Genomic DNA, 19,660 nt, shown 5'->3' with positions numbered 1-19,660 from the left:
TAGCTACTCATTCAAAATTAGGTGAATTTTCATTGATTTTCCACTGTGTGACAGTATGGCGTCCACGCAAGAAAGTGTTGAAATGTTCGAGAAATCAGTAACTTTTGGAAAATAGCACAAACAAATGAATGAAGTGTAATTTTTTAAATGAATTATAAATAGCTAGAGCAAAGCGATGCGCGCTTTATAGGGGAGCCCATGGTGTCTGTCTGTCTGCATGTCTGCTTGTAAACACGATAACTAACAAACGCTTGGACCGATTCGTTTCAAACTTTTCACATTTGACCTATATACCATACGTTAGATCTGCTTTTACGCTGTCGTCGCTGTCTATGTAATCTGTACTTCCTGTTCCGTGCCCTTCGAAGTGTTTATGTCTCGAAAGCCATAGAAGAAGCCCTTTGTAACTCCGAATATTTAAGTCTGATGTTTGAATGAAAAGTTATTGGTCAACGTAAAACAAAACTTTATTTTTAAAAAGCGTACGAAGTCGCGGGTATAAAATGTGCTAGGAAAATAAAATTCATTTGATTTGGAGGATTTTCGAAGGGACGATATTTTAATTCTGTCTGAACAACTTGTCAGATGTCAAGCTTTTCCAATATAACGAACGAACATTTATTGTTTTCGTTCTACCTTTAATTTGACTATCTCCTGTGAAGTACCTTTGTCCTGCAATTTGTATTAACTTTCGACAAGTTTTCCTCTTCGCCCGAGCTACTGTATTTGCAAAATCGCAACCAATGTTTTGTTGCACTCACTCTGACCTCTATCACAGGCCTTTGGGTACTTAGTCCAGAGAATAGAGGGTTTTAACTTGCAAAATGAGAAGTAGTTCCAATTTCTTTTGCATGTCATAGACAGTCATCTGGTGGTTAAGAATCTAAGTTTTCGACCTTCCACCCCTTGTACTTCCCCCGTACCACCTCTAAAACCAAAGAAATTGGTTGGTTTTGTAGTTTTTCAATCATATCTTGTTATAGATTCACTTTACAAAAAAATATTGTTATCAGAAATTGTAGACCATAAAATTGTACACAATTTTGAGGTACCTTACTTTTTTTGTGAAATCGCTTCAAAGTTGCTTATATTTTTAAAAATTCTGAAATTTCTATGTACTAGATGTTTTAACCAAAATTTAATCTTTATCTCTATAATTAAGTTATTGAGTTTTATGAGAATATATCTTGAATTTATCGTGATATAAATCTCCCTACCGTGCACCCTTACCAAAGGGGATGCATAATAATTCAACTTTCAACGCTTGCTAGTGGAGATTTTTGAATCACTGTGAGATTGTAGCGCTTTCAAATATACGTTTGAAATAAAAAAAACATTGTTTCACTTCAGTTCAGCTTCTATCCCCCCCCCCCCTCTCTCCCCCCGGAAGAAATGAATATTTCAACCCCTTGTGGGGATTGATAAGTTAGTTAGAGAGTAAATACAACGCTTATTACTTATATTTTCTAATATTCTCGTTCCGGTTTAACCCTGTCTACCCGACTACCCCCAACTGAAATGAGTGGTTTAATCCTCGGTTGTTGATTGCTCGATCACACTTAGATAATGACATTTCCGAATACACATTGCAAATAAAAAATGTTTACTATTCATGTAGCGATATAATCTTAGATAGTTGAACAATCACTACTATAGGGGTTTGAAGTAATCGTCGTTTTATAAGATATGGAAGGAGTTAAAATGAAGTAACACAAGTTTTCTTATTTGATAACTATTCGTAAGCGTCATACTCACACGGTGATTCAAATACCTACTACGACCAAGGGGTTGAAGCGCAATCCTCCCCTTTGATAGGGGTGCAGGGTACCAAAATTAATAGCACCATAGCTACATAATCGAGTTATTTTCTCATATAAATCTTATGATTATAGAGATAACATACAATTTCGTTAAAATTACATACATAGAAATTTCGGAATCTTTAAAATAAAAACAACCTTGAAACTCTGTATCTTTTGAAATAAAAAATTTACGAAAAAAAAAGTATATGGCAAATTTATGTAAAATTTGATGTTCTACAATTTCTAATAACAATATTTTTGTGTACAGTGAACCTATAAAAAGATATGATTGGAAAACTAAAAAACCAACCAAATTTCTTTGGTTTTAGGGGTGGTACGGGGGAAGCACAAGGGGTGGGAGGTCGAAAACTAGGATTCTTAACCACCAGATATTCCTACATGACATGCAAAAACAATTTTAACTACTTCTTGTTTTGCAGGAAACGGTCCATTTTCAGTCTCTATTCCCCGGACTAATTCAATTTTATTGATTTTTGCAAATTTTATGCTAACTTTAGACCTGCATTTTGGTTCAATCCAGAGCATTTTTTTTAAGAAATAAAAAAGTGTGCTATTGTGTGCGTTTCGTCCGTCCATCCGCACCCACATCTGCCGTGTTTAGGTGATTGGTACTACTGCCCTTCTTTCTAGCCCCTTATCAAAAGAGGAGGTTGGGGGGGGGGGGGAACTGGTTTGTGAACTGGTTTTCTCCTTCATGGTACTGTAATGAAAGGTCTCAGCGGAAGGAATTACTTTCTAGCAACCATAGTTCTCTTCCTCGACCCCTTCTCGTGATCGGATATTATTCCTTATATCTCAAGAACAGACTGTCGGAGGAGGGTACTCACAAAGGCCGATCGGGATATATGCCGGGCGGCCTTTAAACGTTTATGTGTAAAGCGCCCCTTTCTCATTAATTGTCTGTCAAGAAAGTAGGTAAACATCGATAAATATAGCATGCCTTCTAAGATAACCCTGCAATTTACTAAGCTATTTCGATTTTAATTACCTATGCGCTTTATCTGCACAAAAGTTGTTAACCTCCGATCGTCCAGTATAATTTCTAGACAAGTAATAATCACATGGGGTTTGCAATAGGCGATGATTTATCTCCTTTATTAACAAGAACTGTCATTATCGATTTCAAGACGCAAGTGGTCAGCTACTAACATTTAAAATGACCGCTGTAATTGATTCTCCCGTAGCGTATTCGTTTCGTGAAAGATTGAGGTAATAGTGTAGCTGAAATTAATCGAAGAATGGGTCGAATGTATGGACAAAACTTTATGAGTAATGGAAAGCAATTATAAACAGAAATAGAGGCGTACTGACTTCGGGAATTGTACTGATTCTCACAAAGGGCGATTGGGACGTCTGGAAAAAGTCGAAGCAAATACCTTGACAACAAAATTTAGGAAGGGTACTCATAAAAGGCCATGCCAAAGCTTTCAGTGCAAATAACTGCAGAATGGAGTGTCGGAGGATTTTGCATGTACGCCAGGCGACCTTTAAATGTTTAGTTGTAAAGAGCCTCCTCCTCTTTGCTTAAAACCATAGAAGGGTACGTTACATAGTTACCTAAATTCTTTAAAATGTTACCTTTAGTGGATGAATAGGGGTGACCTCTGAGTAGGAGCTTAACTTTAGTTCCCAAACTAACCATCAGAGGGGCAAAACAAATCTTTGGAATCAAAAGTTACACCTTGCGGTATGTCTCTTTCGACCTACCTTCACCTACTTCTTGTTGCCGATACTAGAAAGCCAGCGGTTTTTGAAGTACACCTTGTCTTGCTTTCGCAAGATATGGTCCTATAAATTCCGATTAGCTCGATTCTGCCAGTGTAGATCAATCAAGGGAGACGATAAAGCAGTCTTTTGTACCTACCTACATAAAAATGTTTCTTTAAACTTAAATTTTGTTAAAGTCCCTGAAATATTTCCTCCCGTTAATCTTTGCTTGTGGGATCTGGTTTTGGTTTATACCAGGATGGAGCCTATTTAAATAATTGTATAACCGTTTGCTAAAATGTTTATTAAGAATATTACATAATATGGTATCAATAAAAATAAATACATATACCAGTAAATTCATAACAGAATGTTGTGAGAAGGTGCTGTTTGTCGTCCAAAATGCGTTAGGTACGAAAAATTCTAAAACGAGATTTCTAATTTTGCCATTTGCCCTTCCCTTCATCTGAAACGAAACAGGGAGGTCATTAAAACTATGGAGTGTGTACATCAAAGATAGTAAAATGCGTGATCGTAATAAGGAGTGGTTCTCTCAAATTCCATCGTCATCTTAAATACTCTGTGAACTATTCGTTCGTTTGGAGCTTTTGATGCAGGTATCATAGCGCCTCTTGCCAACCCTGTAGACTATATAGAGACAACCACGTGGTTTCAGATCTTTGACGATTTTACCAGTTACAACAGAAACGATGAAACGCGATTTCTAGGCTAGTTAAAATAGACTAGTCCACTACCAAAATAATATGTCCGACTACCCCAATATGATACGTTATTAAAGGTTCAGTGAACCCTACAAATTCTACATGTCATATTAGGTACATTAATCGATTGAAATTTGCAAATGGACAAATAATTGAAATAATTATAGCAAAGGGTACCTACTGTAACTCATAACAAAATCAATAATAAGGTAAATGGTGCGTGCCAAGATTAGATGCGTGAATTTTGCTTTTAGAAAATTGAAAATGAATACAAAATTAATATCTACATATCGATAAAAACTCATACGCAAATTCACTTACCTTTTACTACAATTTTAGGTTGTCGTTGTGTCGCCTTCTAGAACAAATTAATGTTATATTAAATCCGCGAGTGAGGTTAATTACGTACCAAGTGCTTCCTTTAACTTTAAATGCTCAATTAAACTAATATCAGGTTGAGTTTCATCTCCCTCCTCCTCCTCTTCTTCAAGTTTCTCCGTGTTCAGTGCTTTATACAATTCCGCGCGATTTTCCAAAATTTCGCGCACGATGTCTAAAATAAAAACGTCACTATCAACATCATCTTCTCTGCGTTTAACTTACCTATCAGAACATCCCGACTGCTAACCATCTCCTGCAGTTCTGTAGTAACCTCTTTCATTAACCACGGCATAAACGATTCGTCCAAATCTGAAAGTAGTGAATCAAATTGTGCGTTCGATGTACATAAACGATAATTGCACCTTTCTTAACGTTGTCCGCCAGAAATCCTTCTTCTTCCAATCCCTCTAAAACGGACGGTAACAAATCGGCCATGTACCCTTGCATTAAGACCGCGGCAGCTATTCTTTCCTCCATTTCTTTTTGGTACTGTAACCCCTCCTCGTATTCGAGCATTCTCCGTTGCTTCTCCGCCTGCAGACGACGCTCTCTCTCTTGCAACCTCTGCGCTTCGGCGGTCTCGGCAGCTCGTATCTCCAAAAATCGCCTCTGCTGCTCCCGCAACGCTGCCAATTCTTCCTCTTCCAAAACCTCTATGAGCGCTTGTTCTATCGTCTTTCCCACGAGTACTTCAAGAATAGGCTGAACTTCCATATCGAAGTCAAACAACTGAAAGGGTTTCATAAGTTAGAAACAGATCGCGCTCCACGTAATAAGCTTACGTCTCCTGGGTATATTTGAGTAGCAACATCCGCTCCAGTCTTTGCCGGAACGTAGAAAGGAGATATGGGCCGCTCTAAGAATAGGTCAGTCTGCGTCCACGTATCGTTAACCGGAGGGTTACTCCAAATTTCCTCTAAATATAGTTCTGTCTGCACCGGCTCGTGTTTTCGTCCTGGAACTGGTGGCGGTGATCCTATACGTAATTGAGCGCCTCGAATTTGCTGTTTTTGCGCCTTTCTACGAGCGAGCGCTCTTCTTCTAGCTTCCGCCGCTCTAGAAGCTGCGGACTCTGCTTCGCCCTTAATCCGTAACAAAAATTATTAGCAAGTTATAAGATTAACTGGTATATCGAGGCACTACAAATCGGCGCATTTAAGACTTAAGCAAGCATGTGTGTTGGCGCGCCAAAAAAATACACTTACCTCACTTGTATCATTTGATAGAAGTTTTGCGTACGCAAAGTTGGGGTTCCACTTTCGCAGCTATTGGTTACATGATCAAGTGTTACTATATTAGTATTACATGTATACGTGATGTAATGAATGTGGGTGTTTTTTAATATCACAATCGACCCCAGGTGCTTATTTTCTAAAGACTCATGCTGTGCAATCTGTAGGTATATAGTTTATTTTACTCCTAACAAATGGGCCGATTAGAGTGGTTGCGTCAGATTTATACCTATGCTTTCTAAATGATTAGCTTACCGTTTGCATGGGATGCGCAAAGTTGCTTCCGCGAATAACTCTCTTCTCGAACATAAGGTTTGCATATGGAACAGGTGCATCTCTGTAATGGAAATCAGTGTCAGTACAGAAGAAAATAGAAGTTAAAAGGTAAAGTACTGTTCAATTTTTAAGACTTGTCAATCAGTTTGAATAGATGTGGTATTGATCTCTTCAAATTAGTCTAAAATTGACATTATGTAACTCCATTCATGCAACGTTTAGAAAAGTACTTAAAATTGAAGAAAAAATTGATTCGTGTAATGTAAGGTTTATATTTGGGTACTTAGTCTACGGAGCTACGGTATACGATGCAAAGTCATTTTGGTCACTTATTGGGGAAGTGTCAGTCGAGTATCATAGGAGACTGTAGAAATATTTCACTCTAGCCTAGCATAGATTATCACCAGAGTTATTGAGGAAAAACTTGAAGAATATCGAAAAGTTCCCTCCGTCCGAAGTATTCACTCCCGAAATTTCGCTCACGGGTATACCATAACAAGGATCTGAAGAATTGTGTACACGAAACTCAACTCTTCGAAACACCGAGCAGTTATTACAACGGAGGCGAATTTTCCTGGGCGAAATGTTCTGTGATGAATGGGGCAAATATTAGGGGAAAGAGCATTGCGGGAGCGAATATTCCAGGTTGAATGTTTCGGGGGTGAATTTACTTGGCGTTAGGTTTCTGGCCTGCAAATCGAAGCATTTTTAACTTTTTGCATTTAACATGGAAAAAGTGGAAATTTGTTTCCACAATAACTTCCTTCTGGGTATACAGTTTTGGTTGAAATAACATTCATTCAAATATATATAATGTTCCGACATTTGTCTGAAACATAAATTATTTAGCTAATTCCTGTACTTTCGCCGTTATTTAGGAAAGAAGTTCTTAAAAAAATTACAAAAGTCCTCGTATGTGCATCGATGAGACTTCAGCGCATTTTTGGCGTGACGGATCAGTATTGCATTAGCAATCAGTATTTTATCAGAAAATTTTAATTATAAAATAAGGTTTATGCAAACATATATTTCTTTATTAATTTTCACGAACTCTAATAATAATTGGACGATGGTATGAACAGTACGACTCGTAAACCGAACAATCAACAGTGTAGTTGACCATTTTGCCAAAAACTCCGTCAATTATTGTTCCGCCATTCGTTGTCACTGTTCGGGGAGAGATGATCACTATATTGAATTTCTCTTGAAGAAATTTCTCTACCCGATTTCCGACAGTTAATGGGAAATTAAAGTCTCCCATAATCAAGACGTCTTCAGTTGCCTCAATGAAATCCCCGATCTCCGATAACGCTGCAATCAACAAGTTGTTGCCTTTACTAGGAGCATCAGTGGTTCAAATTTCAAAGAAATATCTCCATAAATAAGAAAGTTGGCATTGCGCAGTCACTGCGCATGCCTACACATAATTTTTACTATTTGCGAAATGTTTGCCTTTACTAGAAGCATCTGTGGTTCCAATTTCAAAGAAATATCTCCATAAATAGCAAAGTTGGCATTGCGCAGGGACTGCGCATGCGCACACATAATTTTTAGTATGTGCGCAATGTTTGCCTTTACTAGAAGCATGTGTGGTTAAAATTTCAAAGAAAAATCTCAGTAAATAGGAAAGTTCGCATTGCGCAGTCACTGCGCATGTCTACATAATTTTTACTATGTGTGAAATGTTTGCCTTTACTAGAAGCATCTGTGGTTAAAATTTCAAAGAAATATCTCCATAAATAAGAAAGTTGGCAATGCGCAGTCTGCGCAAAATAGAGAGTGCAATAAAACTGTCTGAAATGGGCAAATATAGACCATAGCAGCTATCAATTAGCGAAAACCCGAAGTCTCTAGGTGTCCCAGGGGCCGAGATCTCGATGGAACGGACGGACGGACGGACGGACGGGGACGGACGGACAGACGGAAACACGAGCACATAAGCGTTACCTCAACTTCGTTGTGTTACGCTAAAAACCGCTCAGACCTGGATACGATATTTTTAACCAAAATTATACCACAAACTGTAAAACTCATCACCGTGTTATGATTTTGATTAGTTTTCACCTTGAAGTAGTTATCCTAGATAAGTCATATTAGTGACCGTAGTTAGGCAATGCCAAAAGTATATTTTATAAAAAAGCCATTCCTCTACGTCAATCGGATCGGCTTAAAATCGATATACGCACGGACAAGTTTTCAAGCGGCGTTAGTTATTTCGCAAATTCTAATTAAACGCAACCACTACGGGCTTAATGAATGTCCATTGCGCCAATAACTCGACAAGACGGAGATAATGCAAAAAACCGGACCTCTCTACGATGTCTAGATCAAAAGTTTTTCAATCCGCCCAGCCAGCCAGCCAGCCAGCCGGACAAAGTGAAATGATAAGCTCCTTTTTGTTACCAAAAATGCGCTAAAAACTCGCATATAAAATATATATTTTTCATTTTTATCACACACTGATAATAATTTGTTATCAAATTTAACTTCATTCACAAGCTAAAACCTTTAGCAACAAAGTTATTGAGGAAATCGCAAGGCAACCTTTGCACTATTTGTAAACGCCACCTTAAACATGCGTTAGGCGCGCATTGGATAGGTGCACCTTTTTTCATAAAAAGAAAAAATAGGTTACTATCATGGTGTTAATTTGACTTTGTTAGTATCAATGTTATTGTTCATTATATTGAAATATTCGCAGGAATCGTTAAAATCCGGCATTGAAATGCACTATTTTTGCAAGGAAAACGTTGAAACGCATACGAACCCAATACGCCAATAATTTCGAGTTATGACAAAGATGTCAAAATCGTAGGTATTAACGTTCTTAATTTTTCTAGGAATACTTTCAACCGAATTAACTTTATTATTTGTTTAAATCAGTGATTAGGTAGTGATTTTTACTAAAATTCATGGCCACACAATTCTAGTTTTGTTAGTTCTCGAAATTTGGAAAATTGAAAAATAGTTCCACTTGCTCAAAAAATTAATCATACACTTTATTTAAAATCAAAACCTTTTGCAGGGGCACCTCTAAAAAAGTATTATGCGGGTCACTCTGTAATTGGGTGTAAGCCTGTTAAGGGCCTAGAACAAGAGGGACAATAAATAAATAAATATAATCAACGATATAATAATTAGCGAAGGAAGTGGTACAGAAAGATTCGTTTAAAAAAGAAGAAAAGAAGTTTACGGCGACGATTGCTCGAGTCTTGGGAGCAGAGAGGGTTGAGAAGTTACAACTTACTGAGTACATCACTCACAGACGAAAACTGTCAGGAAGTATAACTTATAACAATTTTAAAATTGGACAATTTCCACACTTGGAAACACCTGCTATTTGAACGAAAAAGTATACGTATAGATACAATTTTTCAGAAAAGCGAACAGGTATTTGCATTATTTGGTATTTTATATTTTATTAACTATCTTTGTAGATTTGTCCAGAAATCAGAAATGTTAATATTCCGAGTAAAAAGGCACTAAAAAAACCTTTTTACTCGGAATATTAACATTTCTGATTTCTGGACAAATCTACAAAGATAGTTAATAAAATATAAAATACCAAATAATGCAAATACCTGTTCGCTTTTCTGAAAAATTGTATCTATACGTATACTTTTTCGTTCAAATAGCAGGTGTTTCCAAGTGTGGAAATTGTCCAATTTTAAAAAATATATAATAAAAAAACCTTTGAAATACTTTGGACACGCGGACTTTTTTTTTAAATTTTTGTCAATTAAACACAGAGATTTTGTGTTAAATTTTGAGTGAATAAAGTGAGGGGAGAGGGAGATTCTGTCAAATTTAGACAAATTAAAATTAAATAATTTAACGTATTTTAATTACGGAGTGAATAACATAGTGTTAATTATTTATTGTTAATTTCGTTACTTATTTTAGTTATTATTACAAAAATCTAAAGATTAGATATTATTGATAATAGGGGGATGGAGTATTCAAGCTGCCATTGAAATATTTGCATAGATCATAATAAATTATATTATTAATGAAAATGAAATGATATATTAATTAGTATAGTATATAGTGTAATAATTAATTAATTATTATAAAGATAGAAAAGATAACGTTAACAATGGTATCATAATGTACAAATCTGTAAGGTAACAAAGTACGACAGCAGTCGTGGCCGAGCGGTTAAGGCGTCTGACTAGAAATCAGATTCCCTCTGGGAGCGTAGGTTCGAATCCTACCGACTGCGAACAACTTTTTGCAAAGAGTCGATTTGTTCAAATTCAAACACCACGTGACAATATATTAATCAATACAACACATGGCGTGTTTTCGTTCGGTTTAGGTGCGGTAATAAAAATAAATTTTATATTTCCACATATAATTTCTTCTTTATACATCATTACTATAAATTCATTGTAGATTTATAAAGTTGACAAACAAATATGTTCTCCATTTGGCATTGAAATCGTCCAAATTGTCACCGAGAAATGGGTATCTACATGAATGTAAATCTTGGTACCTTTTGGTAAATACGTACAAGAAACATTAATGTGTCTCGATGTTTTTCCAACGAAATTGGTACTTTATTATTTAAAAAGAAATGATAATTTTTCAAGAAATATGAACATGAGGGTTCTAAAAATGTGTCTTTTACCAAATCGAATTTGATTATTATTATTTCAAATGTTTGAAAACAGCAACTAGGTGTTCGAATAGCATTAGTATACTTAATTTAATTGCGCTGTGATTTAGTGTTTAGTTCTCTCTCGATTGTAAAATATATTTACGTGTAATAATGAAATATAAAAGAACTAGATTAGGTACGTTCGTAACATACCTACCTAGAAAGCTACTGCCTCTAAAATATAGGGATCGGGGATACTTTTTAATCAACTTCCTGCAGCAGTCGTGGCCGAGCGGTTAAGGCGTCTGACTAGAAATCAGATTCCCTCTGGGAGCGTAGGTTCGAATCCTACCGACTGCGCAGGAAATTTTTTGACTTCCACGATTTCCACACGAAATGGGTAACTCGAGTCGACGAACGTCAAATTTTGGTTTTCCCAACGAAATAGTTAAATACAATTATTTTGACTCCCATATTTAGGCACAGAGCAAGTAATCGCTGCTTTTCTTGGTGCAGGATCGCAAAATTATATCTTTCTACCAGCATACTAACCAAAATCTTTCTTGAATCCAACCAACTTTGGAATACTTTAGCATACTTGCATTATCGGAGTATTAAAATCGTGCGACAAAAACTGGGACACTAATCTCCTGACTGGATTTTCTCTTCAGCAACAATTTCTACCTAATAAAGAGACCTATATGGGCTAAGTACATACAATCATAGACCAAATACCATGGTCTATGGTACAAAGCATAGTCGGGTCTTACTGTGGTTACGTCTTCACCTTGCAAAGTACATTTTGGCATGAATCTAAAACGACTCTTGCTTATTTTGTTAAAATAAATTTGAAATCGAAGAATAGGTAATGTGCACTGGGTCAAAGGTTCTCTCAAGAAGTGTTGTCATTTACGCTATACGCATTTCTGTATACTTAAACCAAAATTGTGAACTATGAAAGGGGTTGTTTAGTGTTTGTTCCTCGGCTCTAAATACCAACGTATAAATAAATGAGCTTGATTTAATGCTGCACGACAATTTCGGGATCGGGGTTACTTTTTGGTCAACTTCCTGCAGCAGTCGTGGCCGAGCGGTTAAGGCGTCTGACTAGAAATCAGATTCCCTCTGGGAGCGTAGGTTCGAATCCTACCGACTGCGCAGGAAATTTTTTGGTTACGTACATGAACAATCACAAACATGGAAAGCGTCGAGAAACTTACCCTTGGCTTCTAGAAGTGTTTCCATTGAAATCGGTAACGTGTTCACCGCGTTGTGTCCTGGTGAGGGCCGGAGAAGATAAACAATTCGCAGCTTTTGAGGCGGCTTCGCATTTTGACTTGTGCACCTCATCGACTGCTTTGTGCAGAACTCTCGGTTGGCTCGCATACGCGTACAATTTTTTCTCTTTGCTAACAACGGGCTCGACTTTGAATCCGAACAAGCACGCGATTTCAGGGGGTGGATCCAAGAAGTGTCCCTTTTTGACCGTAGTGATAAACGGCTTTCTGGGAGTATCGGTTTTGCTTTTCATTCCCGCCGTTTGCTTGTCATCTTTCTGCAACTTTCTCAATTTGGCATCCAACGCTTTAGTAAAAGTATTATCCAACGATCGCAATTTGTGTTTGTCCGTCCGATCCTTTACGGCACTATTGCAGTGGTTCAAATTACCGTGCGATATGCTAACGTTTTTATGCAAATTTAGTACGTTCTGTGCATCGATGTACCCGTTCGATTTTGTTAGATGTTTCAGTCGATTGTCCTCCAAGTTACCAGTTATCCGCCTGGTCGGAAACACGATACCGTTCGGTTTAAATTTCTGGCCATCTTTTCCAAATGGCTTGAAAATCGATTCACCTATAATAATGGGCAAGTTGTCTTGATTTATGATCTTAAATGCGGTATTGCTGTCGTCGAGATCATCGGACGGAATTGTCGAGAGCGGAGGTACCTCAAATTGTGTCATTATGAATTGTTCAGTCTTTGTAAATCACCTACGTTTACTTTTATGCAACCCTCAACTGCATATATCCTGCATTAAAAATGTCTTACATTACAATGGAAAGTAGGACAAAAATATGTGTCAGTAGCAGATAACCTGTATGTAAGTAGGTATCGATCTGATTTATTTTTCAGGCACGTTTAAATAAGTGTTTGAGTGTAGGTGGTATGTGTATAGTGAGTACCTATTGATTAATTTTTTCAGTGTAACGAATACGACTGGAAGGTGACCCCGCCAATAGTAAACCATTTAAAGTAACATTAGTTGCGTCGTATTTGGCACGTCGCTTTCATATTTTAATCAACCGCAGGTTTACATTACGCAGTAACTTTCACCCTTGAAATCTTAAAGGGATACCTTATTTGAAAAGCTCCAAAACTTACTGGTTTTTATTCACAGGACTCATTCCATAATGTTACCCTAATTAAAGAATGTATTTAGACACCATCAGTAAATTTTGCAACGCAAAAGCGTGCCACAAAATAGTATATTATATTACAAGGAGCTAAAGTTATACTTTTTATGGCAAGTTAGTGTTTGAGCAAAATACTGACTAGCCATAAGAACTCGCATTGGCTCCGCATTATACCTATATTCTATTTTTTTTTCAGACGTGAAAATAACAAAATAATGGTTTTTAAATCATAAGAAAACTAGGTACTTTGTCTGACGTTGTCAATGGCAATGAGGACTTTTTTTATACAGGGCCAATGCTAACACACAGACGTCTAAAGTGTTAAACTTTGATGTCATAAATTGAGTTAAAGCTCAATTTTACTATCCTCCACAATTTTCTACAATTCTCCAGCACCTACTGGTTGACGTCAATACAGAACCCAACCCCACTGCAATAAGTATTTGCTTTAGCATTTTTGTCGAACTAAAGAATAGTTTTGACCAGCAATAAAATCCATACCACTATCTATCACATTTATGTAGTGAGAGTGTCCGGACGGACAGATACCTACTTATACTATATCAGTTTCCTTCTATAACAGTAATAATAGTAAATGTAATCAATCCGCAATATGAACTCATGACTTTGTATTAATTTTTCCCAATTTTCTATTTTTCAAATGTAATGACCCCTACGCAGAAGCCTTAAAAATGAGATCCGTAAAACGTCAATAAAAGGAATTCTTTTGCAAATATCTTTTATGGCAAAATTATAATATAAATTATATACCTATTTATGAGTATTCTTTTGGTTACCAAAGTATTATAAGGGCATGATATGTGGACATAAATGCTATAGTTAACTTGTGGAGTAGTTCTCCTTTCAAAATCGATAAAAAATCTCGGAACGTTTACTACGGAAATTCGTCCCGGTAAATTTCCCTTCGACAATTCGTCTCCAGGGGAAAATTCATCCTAGAATACTCGTTACAGGAAAACCTGCCTCCCGAAATATTCGCCTCCCCTAGAATGCTTGCGCTCGCGAAGAACTTGTTCGAAAGGAAAAGTTTGGTTTAGTTTAGTGCTCGAGGTTATAAAGAAACTCGCCCTTGAAATAAACGCAAAGGCACAAAATTTTCCGAAGACGAATTTACTCGCGGGTGAATTTTTGAAGGACAACTCACTTCTGAGGCGAGTTTCCCGCATATTGTGATTTCTCGAAGGGAAACTAACCTCCAACAAATGTCGCAGGGCTCATCGTGCTCATTGGTCAGTTTGATTTGCCTTCCATACAATTTTGAAGTGATACTGGAGCTTATTGTCTTTTGTTAACTTTACTAAAGCTCATTTATTAGGAGGTTTAATTTATAATTGAGGCACCCTCTATAGTGTGCCCTGTTTTGGTTGAAACTGCAGTGCATCTCAGGTGTTTTTAAAGATAGAGACCTGCGGTTTTTGCGACCCTGTTCCACTTTTTTGTGAAACTAGAATCATTCTAGGTATACGTTGTTTCTGAGATATAGGTACGCTGGAAAGTTTGACTTTTGAGATGTTGTCATATCTTGCTACTCATGTAAGATAGAAAAGAAGGTAAAAACTGCCTATTTTAGATATTTTTATCTAAAAACCAGTGACCTAGAAAAAAATGTTGAGCCACAGTTTCTAGGAATTGAACCTATGTTGGTATTTTTTAAATGCAACATCCCTTTTCATTCCTTTTTCTTATTACTTACATTGGTTTATCACAACCTATATTTTGGACATTAATACTTGAAAAAAAACGTATTCCCAATAGTAGAGTAGACCCAATGGGACAATTATTACACCCCATTATTTATTTAGTCTTACGGGAGAGGCCCCAAAAAATTAATGTTTTGTGTACAATTCACATTATACAAAAGGTAATTATGCTTAAATTACTAGAAATTACTAACGAAATTTGATGGCCGTCTGGCACACTTTCACGGCATAGGCTACTACCTATTGCAAAAAATTCCAGGACGGACGGACAGTCAAAACGCACACAATAGCACATTTTTTAATTTTTAAAATGCGCTCAAAAGTTAACGTCCGCCTATAATACTCGACTTTGGTACGTACAAACACTATTAGGGAAGAATGACAGAATTTTCATGAAAAAGCTGCATACAAAGTTTTTTTTGCCAATTTTACTCAAGTGCATGTAGTGTACGCAGCAATTTTTCTTTTCAGGCCAAGAATACACTTCGATATTAGGGAAACTGCAAAAACTAACTTTAGGTTCGTTGTTTTTATGGAATTGTACAAACGGAAAGGGCATATCCGAAAACCCAGGGAAGTTGTTTCTAATCTTTCATGGCTTGTTTGAGATGAAGACTAACGAAAGAATGTAAATTAGAATCCTTGGGGGTGTAGTTCCCAAACGCAAAATTACTCGGAAGAAACGGTGGTTGTTTTAATTGCGCATGGGATCGTGTGATACACATTATGAAAGTATTCAATTTTCCAATCAGGCCTTACTTTACTTTTGATTTATCTCGCATTGGTTCAGTATCCAATTGTTTGCATATTATTATGTGCGTGTGGTATCGACATGTGAAAACTATTATCTTGGAATCTAGCGACGAGTGCTCTACAAGATGATGCCCACCAAATTTTCACCCCGACGTTTCGTCTTTGAGAAACCAGCATTAACTTCATATGTTTATATGGACAGGATACTATCTACATACGCATCTCTATTACGAAGCATTATTATTGTTTACGGTTTACTACTTGTCGAACGACCCCCCTAACGTTTGGAGCGATTTGATAGATGGCTCCACCTATTGATGAAATTTAACCACGCAATTTTCGGCGTAGAACAACAGCGCATTTTCCTTCAGTACACGCCGATTTAAAAAAACTGTTGAAAGCGTAAGGTAGAACGCATGGAATTCGAATTGCCATCTTCCGAATATATTGATCTTTGGCGATTAAATTCCTAACTTGGGAAATCCGAAGTAATAGTTTGAACAGGATTTGGGTGTGCTTCTAGTGGAGGTTAGCCAGGTTACCATATGCGTTCTTCCCTTTAGATTTAAGTAGGGCTCAAGTTGATGATGGTTTCTCAAAGGATAAACGTCGCAGTGTAAATCTGTGGGTAGTATCTTGCAGTGCCTATGAGGACGTGTTATTTGTTTTTTTTAAACCTTTTCAAACAAGGTCAAAGAAATAAAAACGAATAAGATTAATTTCGTTTTGTATGTAAGAACATTCACCAAGTAGGTACCAAAATTGCAACAAAAATAGTGTGGTTGATTTATGGGCAAGGAAAATATAATTGGCGATTGAAAAGTTTTGCCAGATTACAAAGTACCTATTACAAATTTAATATCACTATCAGAACAATCTAACGTACACTTCTAAAGGTTCATTAAGGACCGTACGGCCCGTGTGGTTAGGCACCCATCGGGCGCGTCCCCGGGTGGCGGATAGGGGAAAGCCCATACAGACACCTGAATGATAGTACGTGACTCGTGCTTCGGTGTGGGTAGTGACGATTATAAGTGGCTCGTCGGGGCTAAAACCCAGACTGGTAGCGACGAAGGTCGTCGCCGCGGACCAACCTCCCAAGTCAAGGTGTTAGCGACCGTGCCGAGGACTGCGTGGCACTGGGGTGCAGTGTCGATAACGGTGCCCCTCGGATACCGGGCGACCTCCGAGTGGTGGCTCCTTTCCTTTGGGAAGGGGCTGGCAGCCAAGCCCTGGGCAAGCGGCTCTGCCCAGGTGAGACCGCATTTCCGCACTACTCGTGGGAATTGTATGGAATCTTCTAACAAAACCTTTCTGGGCTCCTCGTCAGAGGGGACCAACAAGCCGGGCCCTCAAAAGGGGTCCGGTAACGGGGCAGGCTCCTCGATAGAGGGGACGGCTCCAACGCAGGGCCTTACCCAAGGACCTGGTGGTGGGTCAGCTCCTATTCGCAAGAAGAATAGGACTGGCGCACAAAAGGCGATGGCCAGGAAGCGCCGGCTCGAGGGTAAAACCTCGGGTCAAGCGGGCTCTGCGCCAAAGCCTAAGGCTGCGTCTGGGTCGTTGGCTCAGGGGGGCAACCCGACGTCAGGGACTAAGCGTCTCAGATCAGAGGGAAGCACTCCAGGGTCTGGCTCAAGGCAGCCTGAGAAGAAGCCTAGAGGTTCTGATGCACCCAAGGGTGCACCACGAACTTATGGGCAAGTCGCTGCGGCAGGGCTTAAGGTGGCCGTCGTTCCGGTTTCATACCCGGAGGTGGACATCTCTGAGGCTCAGTCGAGGTGCATTATGGCTGCATTGAATGCAGTCGTAGACCAGATGGAGGGAGGGCCCTTTCCTCGGCTGGCAGGGTTCCGCTGGAATCCGCAGGGTGCCATCGTGGCCGAATGCGAGGACCAGTGGACCTTGGACTGGTTGGAGAGGACCGTCCCTCTTATCCGGCCCTGGGATGGCGCGTCGCTGAAAGTTCAGAGGCACGTCCCGAGGGTAACCAAGGTGATGGCTGTGTTGTACGGGCTCCCGGATGACACGGACACCATTTTGAAGCGCCTCCAGAGGCAAAATCCTGGTTTCAGGACGAGTCTATGGAGGACGTTCTTTCGCAGGGAGGAGCCTGGTAGGATTCTCCTCGCATTTGGTGTCGATGAGACGTCCTATCAGGCACTCCAGCGACAGAACTTTCAGGCGCACGCGGGGGTCTCGCGCGTCACTTTTGTGACGAAAGCGGGTGCTCCGGCTGCGCAAGGTAAGGGAGAGAGCTCCACCGAAGCAGCGGGACCTAGTTCCGTTGCGACGGAGGGGGCTCAACCCCGCGGTGTTGATCTCGAAGAGGCGGCGGGATTGCTCCCGGCACCCGAAGAGATCGAGAAAGATGTCAGCGAGCTTTTGGCTCGTGTGGCGGTTCTTGGCTCCGACCAGGGGTCGGAACCGTCGGCATCGCTAACGGAGGAGGGAACCTAGTACATCAGTGATGGACAGAGTAACCTTCTTACAGAGCAATTTGCAGCACAGTAAGGGGGCGACCTGTCTAATAGGTCGTCAACTTGCTGTAAAGCAGACAGGCGTATGCCTCATACAAGAACCTTGGGTTTACAAGGGACGAGTAAGAGGTCTGGGCCAGGTGGAGGACCCTCTTTATTATAAGAGGGACAGCCAACTGAACCCGAGGACTTGCATTTATGTCGATAGACGAATCGAGTCTTATCTAATGGCTGATTTTTGTTTCAGGGATCTCGTAGCTCTACGACTTCAGCTGAAAGATGACAGAGGACGGGGCAGGCACTTGGTGGTCTGCTCCGCCTATCTCCCGTACGACTCAGAAGGGGCTCCACCAACCAAGGAGCTGGCTGAGTTGATAGAGTACTGTCGAAGTAATGGGCTCCCTCTTGTGGTTGGCTGTGATGCAAACGCACACCATGTTGTGTGGGGCAGCACGGACACGAACTCGAGGGGCGACCACCTTCTGGAGTACTTGCAAACAACTGATTTGAATGTTTTAAATCAGGGAGCAGCCCCTACCTTCGTCACAGCGCGGAGGCAGGAGGTCATTGATCTGACGCTGGGCTCCTTTTCAATAGCTCACATGATCACGAATTGGAGAGTGTCTGATGAGCCGTCGCTTTCGGACCACAGGCACATTCTCTTCCAACTGAACCTGGCATTGCACTGCGGGCCCTGTAGGTTTCGGAATCCCCGATCCACTGACTGGGACTGCTATGTGGCAAAACTGTCGGACCGGTTGGATAGACCACCTTTGCTCTGTCGGAAAGCAGGGCAGGTGGAAGAGGCGGCCGCATTAGTAAGTGACGCCATAACAGCGTCCTATGAGGACAGCTGTAAACTGCGTACCTTTCGAGGAAAGAAGAGAACACCTTGGTGGAACTCAGACCTTGAAAAGGCTCGTAAGGAGGTTCGCAAGCTCTTTAATAGGGCCATGCGAACTAAGTTACCTGCGGACTGGGAAGATCTTAAGATCTCCCAGCGCAGGTATAAGGACCATATTCGGAGGTCGAAACGAGGATCTTGGAGGACTTTCTGTGGTAACATGGAAGGTCTTCCTGAAGTTCAAAAACTTCGTAAAATCCTTCTGAAGGACCCGGGGCAAAAGGTGGGGACACTGAGGCTTCCATGCGGCAGATATACGTCTACCGCGGGTGAGGCACTCACATGTCTCCTGGAAACACACTTTCCAGGCTCTGGGGACTACTTAACTTCGGACCCACCAAAAGGAGCTACTCGGGTCGGTGTAAGGCCGATCAACTGGAAGGTAGCTTCCCGGGTGGTTACCGAGGGATCTCTGAGATGGGCGGTCAACACGTTCAGCCCATTTAAGAGTGCAGGACCGGATGGGATATTCCCGGCTCTTCTACAGAAGGGCCTGGATCCGCTGCTCTTACACTTGTTGCATCTCTTCAGAGCCTCTCTGGCTTTAGGGTATATCCCCGAAAGCTGGAGGAAGGTAAGAGTTGTGTACCTACCTAAGCCGGGTCGTGCTAAATATGACGTGGCGAAGGACTATAGGCCCATCAGCC

The 19,660-nt window shown here is 39.9% G+C and overlaps 1 protein-coding gene and 3 non-coding genes across 7 annotated transcripts in view; 3 read left to right on the top strand and 1 right to left on the bottom strand.

The window, feature by feature from the left end:
- Positions 1–3,825: 3,825 nt before the first annotated feature.
- LOC116172279 (radial spoke head protein 3 homolog) overlaps positions 3,826–19,660 on the bottom strand; it is a 29,238-nt gene continuing 13,403 nt past the window's right edge. The window contains exons 2-10 of one of the 4 annotated variants that reach the window (XM_031489459.1): positions 11,962–12,595; positions 6,121–6,202; positions 5,839–5,898; positions 5,416–5,715; positions 4,996–5,362; positions 4,856–4,942; positions 4,662–4,805; positions 4,574–4,610; positions 3,826–3,996 (exon numbers count right to left, since the gene is read on the bottom strand). In XM_031489459.1, coding sequence (XP_031345319.1) covers positions 4,588–4,610; positions 4,662–4,805; positions 4,856–4,942; positions 4,996–5,362; positions 5,416–5,715; positions 5,839–5,898; positions 6,121–6,202; positions 11,962–12,595 — 1,697 coding nt within the window. In that variant the 3' untranslated portion in view covers positions 3,826–3,996; positions 4,574–4,587. Of the gene's footprint in view, positions 3,997–4,573; positions 4,611–4,661; positions 4,806–4,855; positions 4,943–4,995; positions 5,363–5,415; positions 5,716–5,838; positions 5,899–6,120; positions 6,203–11,961; positions 12,771–19,660 lie in introns of all 4 variants that reach the window. The other 3 variants (XM_031489457.1, XM_031489458.1, XM_031489460.1) reach the window with 3 other exon arrangements.
- Trnas-aga lies at positions 10,282–10,363 on the top strand. The gene has a single exon. It is a non-coding gene; the product is annotated as a tRNA-Ser (tRNA).
- Trnas-aga lies at positions 11,020–11,101 on the top strand. The gene has a single exon. It is a non-coding gene; the product is annotated as a tRNA-Ser (tRNA).
- Positions 11,818–11,899, top strand: Trnas-aga. The gene has a single exon. It is a non-coding gene; the product is annotated as a tRNA-Ser (tRNA).

The sequence above is a fragment of the Photinus pyralis genome, unplaced genomic scaffold, assembly GCF_008802855.1.
Source record: "Photinus pyralis isolate 1611_PpyrPB1 unplaced genomic scaffold, Ppyr1.3 Ppyr1.4_LG5, whole genome shotgun sequence".
In the NCBI taxonomy this organism is placed as follows: Eukaryota; Metazoa; Arthropoda; class Insecta; order Coleoptera; family Lampyridae; genus Photinus; species Photinus pyralis.
The sequence above is the reverse complement of the archived record's forward strand: the minus strand, read 5'-3'. Positions and strand labels throughout refer to the sequence as shown.